The sequence below is a fragment of the Mesitornis unicolor genome, unplaced genomic scaffold, assembly GCF_000695765.1.
Source record: "Mesitornis unicolor isolate BGI_N332 unplaced genomic scaffold, ASM69576v1 scaffold18849, whole genome shotgun sequence".
Classification (NCBI taxonomy): Eukaryota; Metazoa; Chordata; class Aves; order Mesitornithiformes; family Mesitornithidae; genus Mesitornis; species Mesitornis unicolor.
This window is the reverse complement of record NW_010205420.1, coordinates 25,120-40,971: the sequence shown is the minus strand read 5'-3', so window position 1 is coordinate 40,971 and position 15,852 is coordinate 25,120. Positions and strand designations below refer to the sequence as shown.

General features: G+C 37.1%; 1 protein-coding gene across 2 annotated transcripts in view; it reads right to left on the bottom strand.

The window, feature by feature from the left end:
- Positions 1-2,187: 2,187 nt before the first annotated feature.
- SMEK1 (SMEK homolog 1, suppressor of mek1 (Dictyostelium)) overlaps positions 2,188-15,852 on the bottom strand; it is a 38,372-nt gene continuing 24,707 nt past the window's right edge. The window contains exons 5-15 of one of the 2 annotated variants that reach the window (XM_010191408.1): positions 15,275-15,352; positions 15,060-15,176; positions 14,448-14,564; positions 13,218-13,349; positions 13,016-13,118; positions 11,558-11,764; positions 10,334-10,503; positions 8,389-8,531; positions 5,925-6,115; positions 5,182-5,408; positions 2,188-2,952 (exon numbers count right to left, since the gene is read on the bottom strand). In XM_010191408.1, the coding sequence (XP_010189710.1) occupies positions 2,839-2,952; positions 5,182-5,408; positions 5,925-6,115; positions 8,389-8,531; positions 10,334-10,503; positions 11,558-11,764; positions 13,016-13,118; positions 13,218-13,349; positions 14,448-14,564; positions 15,060-15,176; positions 15,275-15,352 (1,599 nt within the window). In that variant the 3' untranslated portion in view covers positions 2,188-2,838. The remainder of the gene's footprint in view (positions 2,953-5,181; positions 5,409-5,924; positions 6,116-8,388; positions 8,532-10,333; positions 10,504-11,557; positions 11,765-13,015; positions 13,119-13,217; positions 13,350-14,447; positions 14,565-15,059; positions 15,177-15,274; positions 15,353-15,852) is intronic. The other variant, XM_010191409.1, reaches the window with a different exon arrangement.

Below are 15,852 nucleotides of genomic sequence, written 5' to 3'. Positions count from 1 at the left end.
TATATATATATACACGTATATACCTGCACTTCTTTTGGACTACAAAAAGAGAAAGCAGTAGGAGCAGGTGGGGAACATGTACATGGACAACTTACCTTGAAAAACTTCAGTTGCTGGTAACTTCTCTTCTTCGAATGCTCACCCAGTTTTACAAGCACATTGCATCTTGCCTGTGATACTTAGGAGTTTACTCTGTGAACCATACTTAAGGATGCAGTTAAAATGCCGTTAAGGCTACTGAGCCATACAATATACACGCAGCTCTCTTGGGATGTGGACAAATGGTATTAAAACTAAGAATGAAAAAACTCCATCAGCCCAGAGAAATACCTAGGATGGATCACTGCTTTGTAACATGATTTTTTCCACCTCTTCACTCATAACCACTTTCTTTTTAAAATATCCATCAGTTCTCACAATTTCCTTTTTCCTGAAATACATTTCAAGATTTCCATGAATACAAAAGTCACTGGGCAAGAGCATACCCACCACTGTGCCCAGCGCACCAACTTTCTGACTACTTCCAACTTCTAGGAATTATCATCTGAGTGTAGCCATGTCCTGTCAGGTCCCAAGCACTGGGTAACCAGGGAGACAACTAACCGTCTAACTCCAAGTTAAACAGCATTAAAAGATGTGCAGCTTACTATTTTACCAGTCCTTTAGAGCTTTATAAAAATCTAGAAAGTTCAAAAATATTCCTACTTCCATTATTATTTGACCAAACCCAGTAACTGAAGGATACTGTTTCTTCTGTTAAACATCATGCTTCAAGTACTCAAAAGTCCAAAATCCAAGATTCTTACAGGTATTGTGAAAGTATCTGAAAGTTACTGAAGTTGAAAGTTCAGTAGCTGAAGGAACAGAAATAACATCAACAAAAATGTTCCCTTGACCAACTCAGAAGAATGATTCGCTGAGATACAGCCTGGAGGACAAGAAGTCGATGATATGGGTAACTTCTGAGAGCTTTACACTCAAGGAAAGTCTGACAAATTGGGAAGGATTCAAATCCAGGCTAATTAAGACAACTTGCAAAATGACAAATTTCCTTGTGATGGTGTCTGCTCTGACACCAAAGTTGCAAAAATCAGGCAGGTGGTTGAGACAGGATGGGGACTCCCATTCTGCAGCAGGAGACCGTATCCAGTCTTGTGCTGTGCAAGTGCTCAGCTCTTGTTCTCTGTAACATTGATTGCTGAAAACTGCCCTGTCACAGACATTTCAAGCACACTGTAAAATCTCAACCTTGGAAAGTGATTTCAAATGAAATTTTTGGGGAAAAGATGACTATTTTTCTGTAATGCACACTCTTACTTAAATCTGAAATTACTAATATGGATTAATAAAAGTCCATGCACAAAAGCTTTGACATTTGTAGCCAGCACAGAGTCTGCCACGCAATCAAAGCCATCTTCTGTAAAAGCAGTAAGGAAGCAGGATATAGTATTTAGTTTCAAATTAGTAACTAGTATTATTTAGATTTCTGGAAAAAGGGGAAGGAGTGTAGTCACTGAGTTAGACCCAAAGTTTATCGTCGTTTTTCAATCAAGTATTAGAATAAATTTCAAAAGATGGTATCCTTGTAAAGAGTTTATTCTACAACCATCTTTGCTTCACTAAAACTGGTATTCCAAAGGGAATCAGAGGTTTTAAAAAATACCACTAATGCCGTTTTCCTTCAGCTTTAATTATGTCTTTTTTATTTTTGTAAGTCAAATGAGTCAATCTGTTGGTATTCCTAAATAACCCATCTTGCACTTTGAGGTGTTAGTTTACCATCATTGTCCTCAGTTAAGAAATTTCAAAGTCTCTTTGGAATACTAATTTCATATTTATAGGTTTCAATTTTTTGAGTCCATCCTATTTCCCTGAATTTTTTTCTCAAGACAGCTGCTGATGTAAAATTTAATATAAAATATTTAGTCACAAAATAAGTATTGCTTTTATGCACATTATGGTAAGATTATTTTTTTTTCTAATAAAAACTATACCATCTTCCATAAAATCCTAAACATATTAAGAACTGTGATGCAGAACAAAATTACACAGGGTGAAACAGGTACCAGCACAACAGTGAGATTATATTACATCAAAAAATTTTAATGGTCCCAAATATATACTCAACAACTAAGCATACACTCAGGGGGGCAAAAAAAAATTATGACACAAAAGTGACCACATCTAGAATTCCACTCAATCTTTAATCAAGAAGGGACAAACGAATCCCCCACCTCCAAAAGAAAACGCTGCAGTTTAAAGGGCAAAGGGAACAGATTTAAAAAAAAAAACAACAAAAAAAAAGAGGAAACTTTATATTCGGCCCTCCCCCACAGAGGTTTTTAAAACCTGTTGTAGCTTGACTAAAATGTTCAGAATGTACGATTTCAAAGGCAGGTCTCTTTTATACAAAGAAACTGCTGGCATTCTTAACTAGTGAAGAATTATGGCAAAAACCGCCTTTTCTTCAGAAGTCTCATATATGGTCCAAGAAAGCATATTCTGATTGTAGCAACTGAGCAGCCAATCCAGAGTTCCACTGACAAAACTCCTGCCCTGTTGGCTTTTTTTGTTTGTTTTTTCCATTTCCTTCCCTGAGAAAAGGGCAATGTGTGGTCCAAGCTGGAGAGCTCAAAGGCGTCAGTCTTTCCCCGAAATGAAGTATTTCCCCTTCTTCTGCTCCTCTGAATTGGCACTTGATTGGCAGAAATCTGTTTGTACAGGTTGATCTGTGTCACACACAGGAATTCACAGAAGATTGCTGCTTTGCTGCGCGTTGGTTTTGTTTTTGGAAAAAAAATCCTTTCCCCAACTGGTAACGTTCTTCAGCAGTTGCCATTACGATGACTCAAGCTTTGCTTTCTTTGACAAAGGTAAAGTTTCCTCCTTATCTTCATCTTCATCATCCTCTTCATCATCATCAGGATAATCTACGAGCCCAACGAGGCCTCCCTACAAAGACAGGCACAATTACTACAATTAAGAAAATGATTGCACATTGATACCTCACGTTTGTATTGGGAAATGCTTGTACAAAGTATTGCCATACGCATATTGATCCATGGCGTTTGGAATAACATGAAGCAGAACAAAAATAAATCCTTCAGTATGAATGAAGATGATACTGTCTGAAAAATATTTAAATGAATAAATCCAAAATGTTTTACCTATCCAACTGGATAGAAATATTTCCAGTCGAAATTTAAGAAAATTTTAAAAAACCCATCTATAGCTGTAAAGATGTGATTTTTTTTCTTTCCACTAAGCATAGCAGCAATGAGCAATCTGGAAGCACTTCAGAAATAAATACAGAATATCCTCAAATTTGAGTTTCTGAATTTCGATACTCTTAGAACACTGTCTTCATAAAAGCTAGTTTAAATGCGCTGTAACTTCAGTATTTTTTGTACAGTATCACTGAATGAGGTGTACAGGTTATAAAATTTAAACTACTTGGCTACTGAAAACAGAAGCGTATCTAGTAATACTGCAAACTCCCTTGTATTGCAAACAACCACAAATTTTAAGCTTAGGCAGCTATGGACCTATGAAGAAGTGGCATGAATTTAAAATTTTTTCCTGTTAACTACAGGACACAGCAACTTCTGAAGCTTAACCAGGATTTGACTACAATGGCAGTTACTGGCACTTTACGGAAAGATCCCATTATTCAGGTGTCTAATGACAGGCATCCAAACCAGAAAATCTCAGCCAACTCTACACCAAAATACAACTCCATACACAATTACACATGTTCTGTACAATCACATACGACATAACACTGAGGATACTACACAGAAAATAACAGCATCGGATCATTACTGAAAACCCCAATTTCAACACTGTTTCTAATTTGTCATTGTGGCACATTTATAAACAATAAATGTTACACCAAAAGAAGGCAGCTTATGCCCGAATCCAGGAATGGTTTTTCAGTGCACTGCATATTCAGTCTAACCTGAATATTTTTCTTTCACTGCGAGTCAAAATTTTGGAGCCAATACTGTATGCAATATGGTCCATATGCAAAGACTCCATTTCAGATTTAAGGAATTACACTGTCTGGGAGCGAACAAGCCTCCAGAAATACAGAATAGACTGAACTAAATTCTACCCCTTTTGAAAAGTGCTTGACTAACTGCTGTATTTTTTTCATAAATGAAATAAATCTGCTTCCCCTTTCTCCACAGAAGGATTGATCAGTCTTTCATCAGCCAAACCCTTCATATTCGGGTGTTTTCAACAGAAGGTAATCCAAACACAAACTCTTAAGCCACATTCGACTATAAGAAAGAAAAAACCCTAAAGCCCCATTTACCTTTACTAGAAGTCAGGTGAACAAGCAGTATGATGGCATTAAAAAATAAGGATGAATCAGTTATTCTGAGGTTACCTGAGAACGGACATACATACCTGACCTTGCAGAAATGGAAACACTTGTTATGAAAGTAAATTCTCATTATCCAAACTACGCTGTAGCAATGTCTGTCTACCTTATCTGTCCCCTGGTCCTGAGAAAAACACCAGTCTCTATTTTCCTGACTTAATTAAATAGTTTTAGCCAAAATTCTGATAAAATTCAACAATGACCTAAAATGTATTCTAAAATGCTGGTTTTGGATATTCACTGAAAGTTATATTGACTCTTTTAAATGGGCTTTCTTCTTCTACTTCAATATATTCCAACCGAAAACTATACGTTATTCCAAAAGGTTAAAAAGTCTTGCCAGGATATTAAAAGTAGTTTATGTTGTGGCTCACAGCAACCCCCAGCCATAATACAATTTATTTTTTTCATGTGTGCCAGCTACAGAATTCTGAACAGTATTAAAAATGGTAACAGTAGAAATTCTCAATGAGGGTGGTGGGACATCATGGAGTCTGGCAAAATCTGGCAATGTTTCCAAAGTACTCCTATATTTCTATCTGCCAGACATCCCTGTGTAATTCAACAAAAGTAAAGCGTTGTCTGTATTTCACAGTAAAAAGCTGGGGCATTAGAAGAGCTTTTATGTCTTCTTTTTATACACGTCACATCTCCTTAAAAATGCTAAAGCCCAGACAAAAAGTACACACAAACCAGACAGTCCATTACCATCAGAATTCACACAAATTTGAGAGATGGTGCAGCAAATTCCTCATCTGTAACAATGAAGTCAGCCCACGTCCATCCAAAATTACCTTCGTTGTGATAGCTGCCATCTGAGATGTGCTTTTAGAAACTGATCCTGGAGACCCAGGGGAGCCTGGGGAGCCGGGGGAGCCCGGGGAGCTGGGCAGACTGCTCGCAGAGGACTGGCTGCTAAGGTTCGACTTTGTACCACTGGAAAAGGAAAGCTTGAAACTTGGGCTCTGACGACCTGAAAGGTTAGTTTTCAGAAGAACTTCCTTTTCATCACTCTCTTTTACTGGAGAGAAAAAAGAAACACAAAAAAGGCACAAAAGTAAAGCAATATTCTTGAGCAAATCATTTAATTACAAATCATTTTACAGTGTGGGAAAAGGCTTAATACTTTATGTACAACTTGGTAAAGTCAGTTGTTATAGACATTTTCCTTTATACCACTATACCACATAGTAGCTGTTGTCATTGGCCAGGAACGAACACTTCTATTCCACCAATGCTATCACCTGAACATTTACATTGAAAATTTTAAATTATAAACCTGAATAAAACACAGGAAAACTTGGCTATCAGCTAAGATTGTCATTCATATGCTTTAAGAAATCAACAGCAATATTTTGCATCATTCTGCTTTTACAGACAGCAGAAGCAGTTTTGAAGGTTTACCATCTCGGTGTCACAACTGCAAAATCTAAAAATTTCAAAATAAATACATGGAAAATCTTCATTGCAGTAGGACTTAAGACAGAAGTTATGGCTTCTGCATAAGCCACATGGTGTTCTTCTTCTCATCACTTACATTTTTTCCTTTCCATGAATTTACTGATAGGGTCCATAATATCTTCATCATTTTTAGTTTTGTCAGAAGGGGGCACCACTGCCTCTCCATCTTCCATATCGTCTTCATCAGTATTAAACCACATTTCCTCCTCATCCTCCAGAGTTCTTGCATCCCTTCTGTACCTATGGTTTCTCAAAATGGAGCGCATGCTGCAGAACAGTAAGTTTTAAAACTTTTCATTAAAAAAACCCTCACATTATTAATAAAACTTCTACTCGACATTTACACTGACAGTTTACACATACAAGTATTGCAGAGCAATAAAAATACCAGCACATCATTCTGTAATGTGAATCGCTGTATTTTCAGTGCAAATATCAAAAAACCATTTTCTTTATAAAAGCTAAGAACATCTTCAGACTATTTTATGCGTCCAAAATTCTGCAGCTTACAAAGAGCTCTATTAAAAGTAATTTTAAGAAATGTCACTGAAGTGCTGTATTCAGGCTTGGTTTAACACTTTGCACTGGTAAATAAAAAGTAAAACAAAGAGTCTAGGAACTACAGACTTTTCTTCTGAAAATACTTTATTACTCATCAGTATTTGGGATCCAGTGTGTTAAAGGAAACAAACAAACAAACAAAACCCAAAAATCTAACTTAAATACTACTCCAGTTTAAAATAGGTACATTAAAATGACGACTCTCTGCCACATCCACCTGTGACAGTTTTTGGGCAGGATCAGTATTTGCGTTCTTCAGGGCCTTGGATACAAAGTGCTACTTCTCCCTCCCCCTCTGATCTATTATGTCGGTCTATCTCCGCTCCACCTTCCTTTTCTTTTTTTGTTACAGAAGCAGTGTTATGGCCTTGGAGGAGAGGGACAGTGATGTGCACCCTGAAGAACAGCAGGAGACGTGGAAGGGAAGTTGAAAACACCCTTTTCATTGCTAGATGTTGATTCGAACAGTCCATTTCCAGTAAAAGCATGAAACCTTTGACAAATTTTCTGTAGCACTTGTTCAAACTTCACTGGCCACAACCTAAGTTTGAAATTTATTTATTTATAAAGCCTCTGTTACTGGAATCAAAATGTTAATAATACAATTTGAGCTTATTCTATTTACAGAAAAGGTCATGCATTACTGACTGCAGAAGAAAGCCAGAAGGGAAAAGTTTGGAAATTACACGGTATCAAATAAGAATGTTAAATGTACTTTTAAAAATAAATCTAATTCTGAATAATTTGCTTGCCAACACTACCACAGAATCATAGAATGTGTTGGGTTGGAAGGGACCTTTAGAGGCCATCTGGTCCAACCCCCCTGCAGTGAGCAAGGACATCTTTAACCCGATCAGGTTGCTCAGAGCCCCATCAAGCCTGGCCTTGAATATCTCCAGGGATAGGGCCTGCACCACCTCCCTGGGCAACCTGTGCCAGTGACCTACCACCCTCATATCAAAAAACATTTTCCTAGTGTCTAAACTAAAACTACCCTGCTCTAGTTTAAAACTAGAGCCCTTCGTCCTATCACTACGTGCCCTGGTAAACAGCCACTCCCCAGCTTTCTTGTAAGCTTTTCTTGTACGCCGTCAGGTATTGAAAGGTCGTTATAAGGTCCTCCTGAAGCCTTCTCATTTCCAGGCTGAACAACCCCAACTCTCTCAGCCTTTCTTCCTAGGAGAGGTGCTCCAGCCCTCTGATCACTTTTGTGGCCCTCCCCTGGACCTGCTCCAACAGCTCCATGTCCTTCTTGTACTGAGGGCTCCAGAACTGGACACAGTACTGCAGGTGAGGTGTCACCAGAGCAGAGCAGAGGGGCAGAATCACCTCCCTCAATCTGCTGGCCACACTTCCTTTGATGCAGCCCAGGATGTGGTTGGCCTTCTGGCCTGTGAGGACGCACTGTTGACTTATGTCCAACTTTTCATCTCCCAGCAACCCCACATCCTTTTCTGCAGGGCTGTTCTCTATCACATCATCTCCCAGCCTGTACTGATAATGAGGGTTGCCCCTATCCAGGTGCAAGACTTTGCACTTGGCCTTGTTGAACCTCGTGAAGTTCACACAGGCCCACCTCTCCAGTTTGCCTAGGTGATAATGATCTAAAATGATAATTATCTAAAATGATAATTCATAACTGAACAACCTTTCAGTTCAAACAGTGGGAATCTGTTATTTAAGCAAATGAACTTCAGATACTTGCCAGGCTTCCAGCCTCATTACAACAGTGAATGTAAGTTTAGGATATGACAACTCAGCATTGTTACTGGGGGTCCAGCAACCAATGTCAGCTGAAAGCTGAACAAGATTTTGAAACGGCACACCTGGAAATCAGTTTTAAGTAAATTCAAACATTACTGAGATGCCAGCAAGACTCTAAATTATTTACATTTCCTGCTCTCACAGAGCAACTGGCCAATATTCCCAAAACAAAATTAAAGCACTAATATACTAAGAGAGCATTTAGTGCATTTTACCTGTCAAGTTTTGGATTATCTTGTCTTTCCCTTTGTTGCTCAAATCGTAGTTTGAGTCCTTTAAATGTCTGCACATAATCTACATCTTCCAGTGCCTTCCAGTAATTTTCGATTACATGAGCCGTTAACGATTTTATATCTTCCTGTAAGAATGAACAAACATGAAGTGACTTATTTTCATTCAAATGGATTTATTTAATACAATATAAAAAGTACCTGAAATGAGATTTTAAACATTCCATAAGAAGCATCATATCATTTAGCTTATGCGAAAATGAGTATTATGCATACAAGTGTAGTTAAAAATCTACAGCTTCAAATATTTGATTGGTGAAACAGGTAAAATATCAACAATTTTGTAGCAGTATCTCCTTCAGAACACATGAATAGACCCTAAAACCCTGACAGAAAATTACACCAAAACCAATTCTAAAAGGTTTTTCCCACTGTAACTTATATTTTTATATTGATAGATTATCTGATAGCTGTTGTAATTACTCAACTAAAAATATGTTTCTGAGATCCAGACTTAGCATTCATACTGCTTCTTTCCTGACTGCAAATAAATTTTGTAAAAATACTTCTTCAATGGATTTGTTTAGGATGAGAACAAGGAAGATATTTTTTCATCAGAAACTATCATCAAGTCTTTAATTTGTGGCCATACAGTGCTGGTCAAGGCCCTTTACAAAAACCTCCCAACTCTTCTACTATTTCAGTTTAGTGCTGTGGCTGCCAAAAGCCACTCCAGACAGCTGCGACTAGCACAGGTCTGTATGATGAAGCAGGAAAATTCCTCCTGTGCATTGTTTGGCTTTCTTAGCACTGCACAGCCCCTGAAATATGCTCCAGAATAAACACCTGAATTACCACCTACTAAGGACAAGCAAAGCAACAGAAATCTTAATATACTGGTTATTTTCTGGTTTGGTTATATGCTCAAAGGCCTCTTATGAATGATAATACATCAGTAATAAAAGCACATTTTTTTAACTTGATCTCTTTAAGAATAAACCTGAATGAAATAAAATAGACAAAAATTACTTCCAGATACCAAGAAGTATCTGGGTATCTATGTGAAAAGGAGGATTAAGAAAATAAAAGATTATTTCCTCATAGCATGAACTGCAGAATCAGCACAATCACTTGGAGTACTAAAAGACCACAGCACAAAAGTCAGGGCCACCCACAGGGATTACATTTTTTCACAGCTTCAAAACCAATTTTAAATCAGCTCTTCCACGATGACCATGTCATCTCAGTCTTGAATTACCTCAAGTCCCAACTCAAAGAGCAAGGTGGTCATCAGCACAGAAGATTTCAAGGGGTGACAAAGCCTCCTTTCTTCGTCACCCAGTTACTCCTCCATGACCACCTGCACCTTTGTTTGGCCCCACTTCCCACATTTACAATCTGAACAGCATCTTGGCAGCATCTGGATGCACGCAACAGTGAGGAAACAGCACTGTGCAGAGCGCCAAAATGGCATCAATATTTTAAGAGACTCCCCATGGTAGGGCCTTTATAACACTCCATTACCATAATCAAAAAAGAATGATATCTCTTCTATGTTCCCACATTCTCTTGAATTGACATTACAGAGCATGACTACATTTAATGCTTTTGTAGCAGTGGTTTCAAGTAACATTCCTGTCGTAGCAGGCCTATCCAATCTGCATGATGAAACTTGATTAAGGCTGCCTTTGCACATCTGGGTACTGTGAGTACACCGAGTATCAAGTGTATTTAATTTTCAAGTCATGGTACTGTTTGAATGTAAAAAAGAACATGTACAAACATATAACCAATAAAATAGAAAGTTCATTGAAATATGGTATCATATGGTCACATCGCTATGATAGCACAATATAGGGCACAAGCAAGAAGAAAAATCGTTTTGAACTGAGAGACTGAACAATTATCTTCAGCATACAACAGCACTCACCACTCTGATAAATTCAAACATCTCTATTATGGCAGAGTTCATCAGATTATAACGGGAACCATTATTTAGAAATGCTTTGACCACAGGTTCAAACAAAAAACTTTTCATTATGTAACGGTTGTAGAATTCATCCTTTAGTCCAATTATCTTTCTCTTGAAACGAAGGGCACCTGAAACAGAAGTGTCACCGAAAACAATTTTAAATTTGTAAGAAAAAAATCCAGAAATTACTCAGCTTTAGTTAGGGCAATTTGCAATCTCAGATCTTATACAGCATTACATTATCAGGACCAGGTAATACATTCAGCTATTCTCTGCTTCTCAACTGTTGAATACTACTCATGTATTTTATCATATAGAAATCCTCCACCATAATTGTACAAGTGAAACCACCTCTGTTTGCCAGAGAAATAATATACTACTATTTAAGTATATTACTACTAACATAAAGCTATATTTATGATTTTTAAATTACTTATGATAAAGGTAAAATATTTTCTCAGTACAACCAGGAAAACATTCCTATCATTCAAAAGTAAGTTTGATTACATTTAATTAAATCCTATGTGATCAGGATGCAAACTACCTAATTTTAAAATCAGTAGATGACATTTTCTGCACACACATAGTAAAGCAAAGACTTAATTTACATACAGTTTAAAGCTCTTTCTGAAACTCTGAAGCATACACAAGTATGTGAAAGCAGAGCAGCATCTCGCTATAAGGCAGCACATTTTGGTTAGCTACTAGGTGTACATGAAAAAAGATTATTTAAGGGTTCTAAAACCAAACTGGGATCCAGTTACAAATGTAAAAGGTATTATTACTGTGCCGAGCACAGTCAAGAAACTACCAGAGTTTGAAGAGCAGCATACTGAACTTCCGTGCCGTTTAATGCAGTCAGATATCTGTACCTCTAATTAAATACCTCTCAAAATTTCTACTAAAAAAATAAACAAAACTTACAAAGATTCTTTTACGATATTTGATATTCAGGTACCATGTTTTCAATTCACCTCTACATTCAGAAAAATCTTTCTGCTTTTTAGAAAAAAGACATACATAAATGCAAAATCACCTACTAACACTAGAGTACAATAGCAGAATTTCTGCATTCAGTCACAAATTGTCACAATCTGGGAGCAGTCGTTTCCCAGCAGAATGGAGATATGCAACACTTTCCATTCACAAAATACAGGTTTATTCTTTAGCTTTCAGACTTACACAATGCCAAGAAGGCGTGCTTTGAGGCCATGAGAACGAGCACCCTTCGCAGGATATCTTTGTTAATGATGTAGTTCTTGATGTGGTAAGTATGGTGTTCTACGCAGAAAGTCAGCAATTCCAGTATTAATGCCAAGAGTTGGGCTGTCTGAAAATCATCTATAATAAAACCAAAACCAAAATCATTAAACCTATCTAGGATATTGCCTTCAGAAGCTAACTTCAGATATCCAACTGCAGTCTGGTAAACATTTCCACGTTCTTGTACTTTCCCACAGATCGTTTAGGGAGCATGCTGGAGGGTATGTTTAGTCTTTAAAATAGAAATTAAACACGCTTGATATGCACTGAATATTTTCTGTTTATACAGCTACAATAGGAAACCCTCTTAAACTATAGAAACAATTACATTTTGTCTGTCTTAAATCAATGTCTGAGGTTCAGAAAATACAGAACTTAACACTAACGCAAGCAGCCAGGCTTACTTAACCAAATCTCATTATCATGTCTCCATGCATATATCATAAAATACTGCCCTATATGCACTACCCTAAGTCTGTACCAAAACTGTGATCTATCATGCCTTTTAACAAAAGTACTACACAAATTTCTCAGGCTCTTTTAATACTTCGAGGACAAAATCACATCAGCATATACAAAACTTAACTGCTGCTATGCAAAACATAAATCCTGCTTTTAAGAAGACAAATAACAAAATAAAGTTACATTTAATCTTTTTTTTTTAAGGTAGCGCTACCCTTTAAAAAATATTGCCAGATTGCTGACTATTAAAGAACACAGGTATTTTAAATAGTAAAAATCTCACTGCCAATCTACCTGGAAGCCAGCTGAGATAAAACGGATTAATTTAACTAATCCCTTGGAAAGCTATATAATAACTTAAAAGGTTTAGAGAACATTTAGGTATCATTTACGTACCTCCTTCTCTACATCCATTTCGGACGTGTTATACTATTAATAAACAAACAGTAGCTACCAATAGCCAGCAAGAACAGTTACTTCATCACTGATCTCTGCTTGCTTAGCCTGACACAGAACCGACGCCCTCGAATTCAGCACAGTATTGTGATACACACCTCCTCAGGGGCAATTTTGCATCCTCTCCAGTAATCCCTGACCTTAAAAAATACTTACACATGTTTACAAGTCTACATTACTAAACAGCCCCATGAGTTACTAAAAATTATACAAGTATTTTAATTCTTGCTGAAGCAGAAGCTCCAGCAAATGCTGTTCACTTCTTCAATCAGGTCTCTTTGCTGAATTTCATACTTACAAATTACTCAAATGACTAAATCATGAATCAACATTTCACTCTGAACTATTTATCACAGTCTCAGATTCTCTTTAAGACAGAAAATGCCCTCTAGCAGTCATTCTGTTTTGAACACTGACATTCAACAGCCCTGATGTGCCCAACATCCAGCGTGGCGTTACCTTTGCTAGGCTTGTCCTCTGTAGTATTGGCCAACAAAGGGGCTGTCAGAACGTGCATACAATGTTTGTAGAAGAAACCCAAGAACTCTGTCTTTTCTGTTTTCTAAAGAATGAAAAAAATTTTATGTAATTATATGTAACACATATCACCAAATACCCTAAAAATAACCAAACGTAACGTCATTTGAAGGTATTTACTTACATTGGCAGTGGCAAGCATATTTTCTGGATCAACTAAAGTACGAAGCAAACCCATGAGCAGCACTGCCCCTCCAAGTTCTGGATCTGTGTCACAAATCATGTGTTCTATAATGAGGTTAATAAGTAATATATCCTAATGGGGGGGAAAAAAGGCAAAGATCAATTCTAATGCTACTCCCTTGCTCCAAATCTGAAATTATCTTCTAAAAGGGCTGCCACCTGGTTAAAAATGGAGCTCTACCAAAATTCTGTAAATGACAACCAAATGAAAAAAACCCACGCTTAACAGGAAGAAATTAACTTTACACAGCAGTACTACATTCTGGTCAGTGGTTCAACAGTAAGAAGGGAAGCAGTGAAGAAAAATCTTTCAAAGCAACTAAAAATGGTTCCAAAATCAACAATCTAATTTAGAATTTAGTCTGAGCTGAACCATCAAAAGATAAAAGTACAGAGGCAGATACTTAACAGTCTCAAAATCTGACTGATTTCTGGAAGCGTCTTCAGAGCACAGAAGTTTTAATTTGTATTACCCTTTGGAAAACATATAAAAAATTTTATTTCCACAAACACACAACAGTAAATTTTTTCACGCTATTGAACTCGGTGACATTATTTTCACCTAACAATAACCTGTTTTCAGAAAATTAGAATATCATATCAGATCAGAAAATAGTATTTTCATTTAGGAATCCCTACACTAAAGTTGCTTGGTTACCACTGCAACCATAAAGAAGAACAGTCATCAGCAAAGGGCTGAAACCCCCAGCGATATTCCCTATCCCAGCTGCCCCCTTCTCCCAGTACAGAAGTAGCAGCACCAGCAGCTCCCTGTTCTCTGGCATGTTTTTAACAGATACAAGAAAAACGGAAAAGGCAGCAGAATGTTTTTTTTATCCACTGAAAACCTCTTTTAAATACCTCTCTTACTAACAGTTGCATGCTAGCATTCTGTATTCATCAGCTACAGAGGATCTCTGGGAAACATAAATCTCTGTCAAAAAGTGTTCTCAACACTTAGAACCATAATTCTGCTTTCACCGTGACAGTAAAGGGAACACAGGTTTCTTAGAAGTAAATTAAAAACACATACATGCTGAGATCAAGACTGACACTGATCAGTGACTGTAGCTACGAAGTAGCTTGTATTGCCTTTTGGCTGTCCTTTTTTCTATATATTATTATATATTTCACATTTTAAGGAACACATTTCTGGAGACCCTCTACTTACATCATCATTCTGCTGCGCTTCCTGCATGACAAACTCTCGTACCATGGATGGGTTGTATTCAACCAAATATGAGAATATATCAGTGGCTGCACTTCGTACTTGTGCATCATCCATACCCTGGAAAAGTCAAATAAAACAATTCATGTTTACTTAAAAGAAAAGGCTTAAGTGGAATGAAAACCAGAAAGCATATAGCTTGCAATTCCTACTTACAAGTCATACCTAACTATTACTAAAACTGAATTGACTGTAACCTCTTCTTTGTACATCTGGCAACTATGGGGCAAAGTAACTTTTATGGTTTCCCTGTCCTTTGGTCTATTTCCATATTTTCTTATTTAATTCTACACCAAGAACCATGTGAAGATAGGAATGTGAATGAGTCAACAAAAACCATAAGAATGCCACAGCACTTACCAATGTCATATTGTAACTGCTTTTAAAGTTTCAGCATAAAATATTTTACATGCTCTGAATCTCATGCTAAGACAAGAAAAATGAAGGAAACACTTCAGAAAAGCATGTGACTGAAGTTTGGTATACTTCCTTTTTAAAGAAACCTCTCTGGAGATAAACAGAACTGTCATCACAAATAAAATTGAGCTGACTTACCAATATGACTTCTAGTGCTGGCAGTATGCCCATGTTTGACAAGGTTTTGAAGAATGCATCTCTGTTTTGAGGTTGCAGTGTTTGAGAGAATGCACAAAACTCCTTCAGAAAATTTACCTGAAAAACAGGAATAATTTACCAGTTAGTAATTAAAAAAAGATTCACATATCACCTTGTAGTAACTGTCCCTTCCATATATTTTGCTGTTTTCTTACCAATTCCTGTCTTTTCTCCTCATCTGTGGCTTCATCTGTTAGTTGTGCAAACAAGTCTGTCAGAAATTTTTCATCTTCCTACAAAGACAAAACAACACCATTTGTTTCTTTGACAATAGCAAAAGGCATCCAAGCATAATAAAAAGTTCTTCTAAACCATGCCTCCTGCAATAAGAGAACATATGGTTGTGTACTGCAGTTAATCATACCAGCATCAACTTTCTAATTCAATTTTCAAACAAATTAATATGAATTTTGGTTTTGATCTTTTATCATGTTCAACAACCCCCAACACTTCATTCCCAGTTATGATGTACCTTGTACTGCCTTTTGGCTTGTCCTTTTTCTATTTTCTACTGCCATTCTCATAATTTTGTCTATGACTCCTTCTCTAACTTCTTCCTCTTTGTCACATTCCTGTTCCCATAAGCCACACCAAAATACCCCTGCTTCAAATGTTTACATATTTTGATAAATATGATCTCTCCTTCAGCCCTACACACACACACACACACACACACACATTTGCAGTGTTATGAGATCTCTGCAGCAGAACTAAAGCAAGGACACGATGAAGG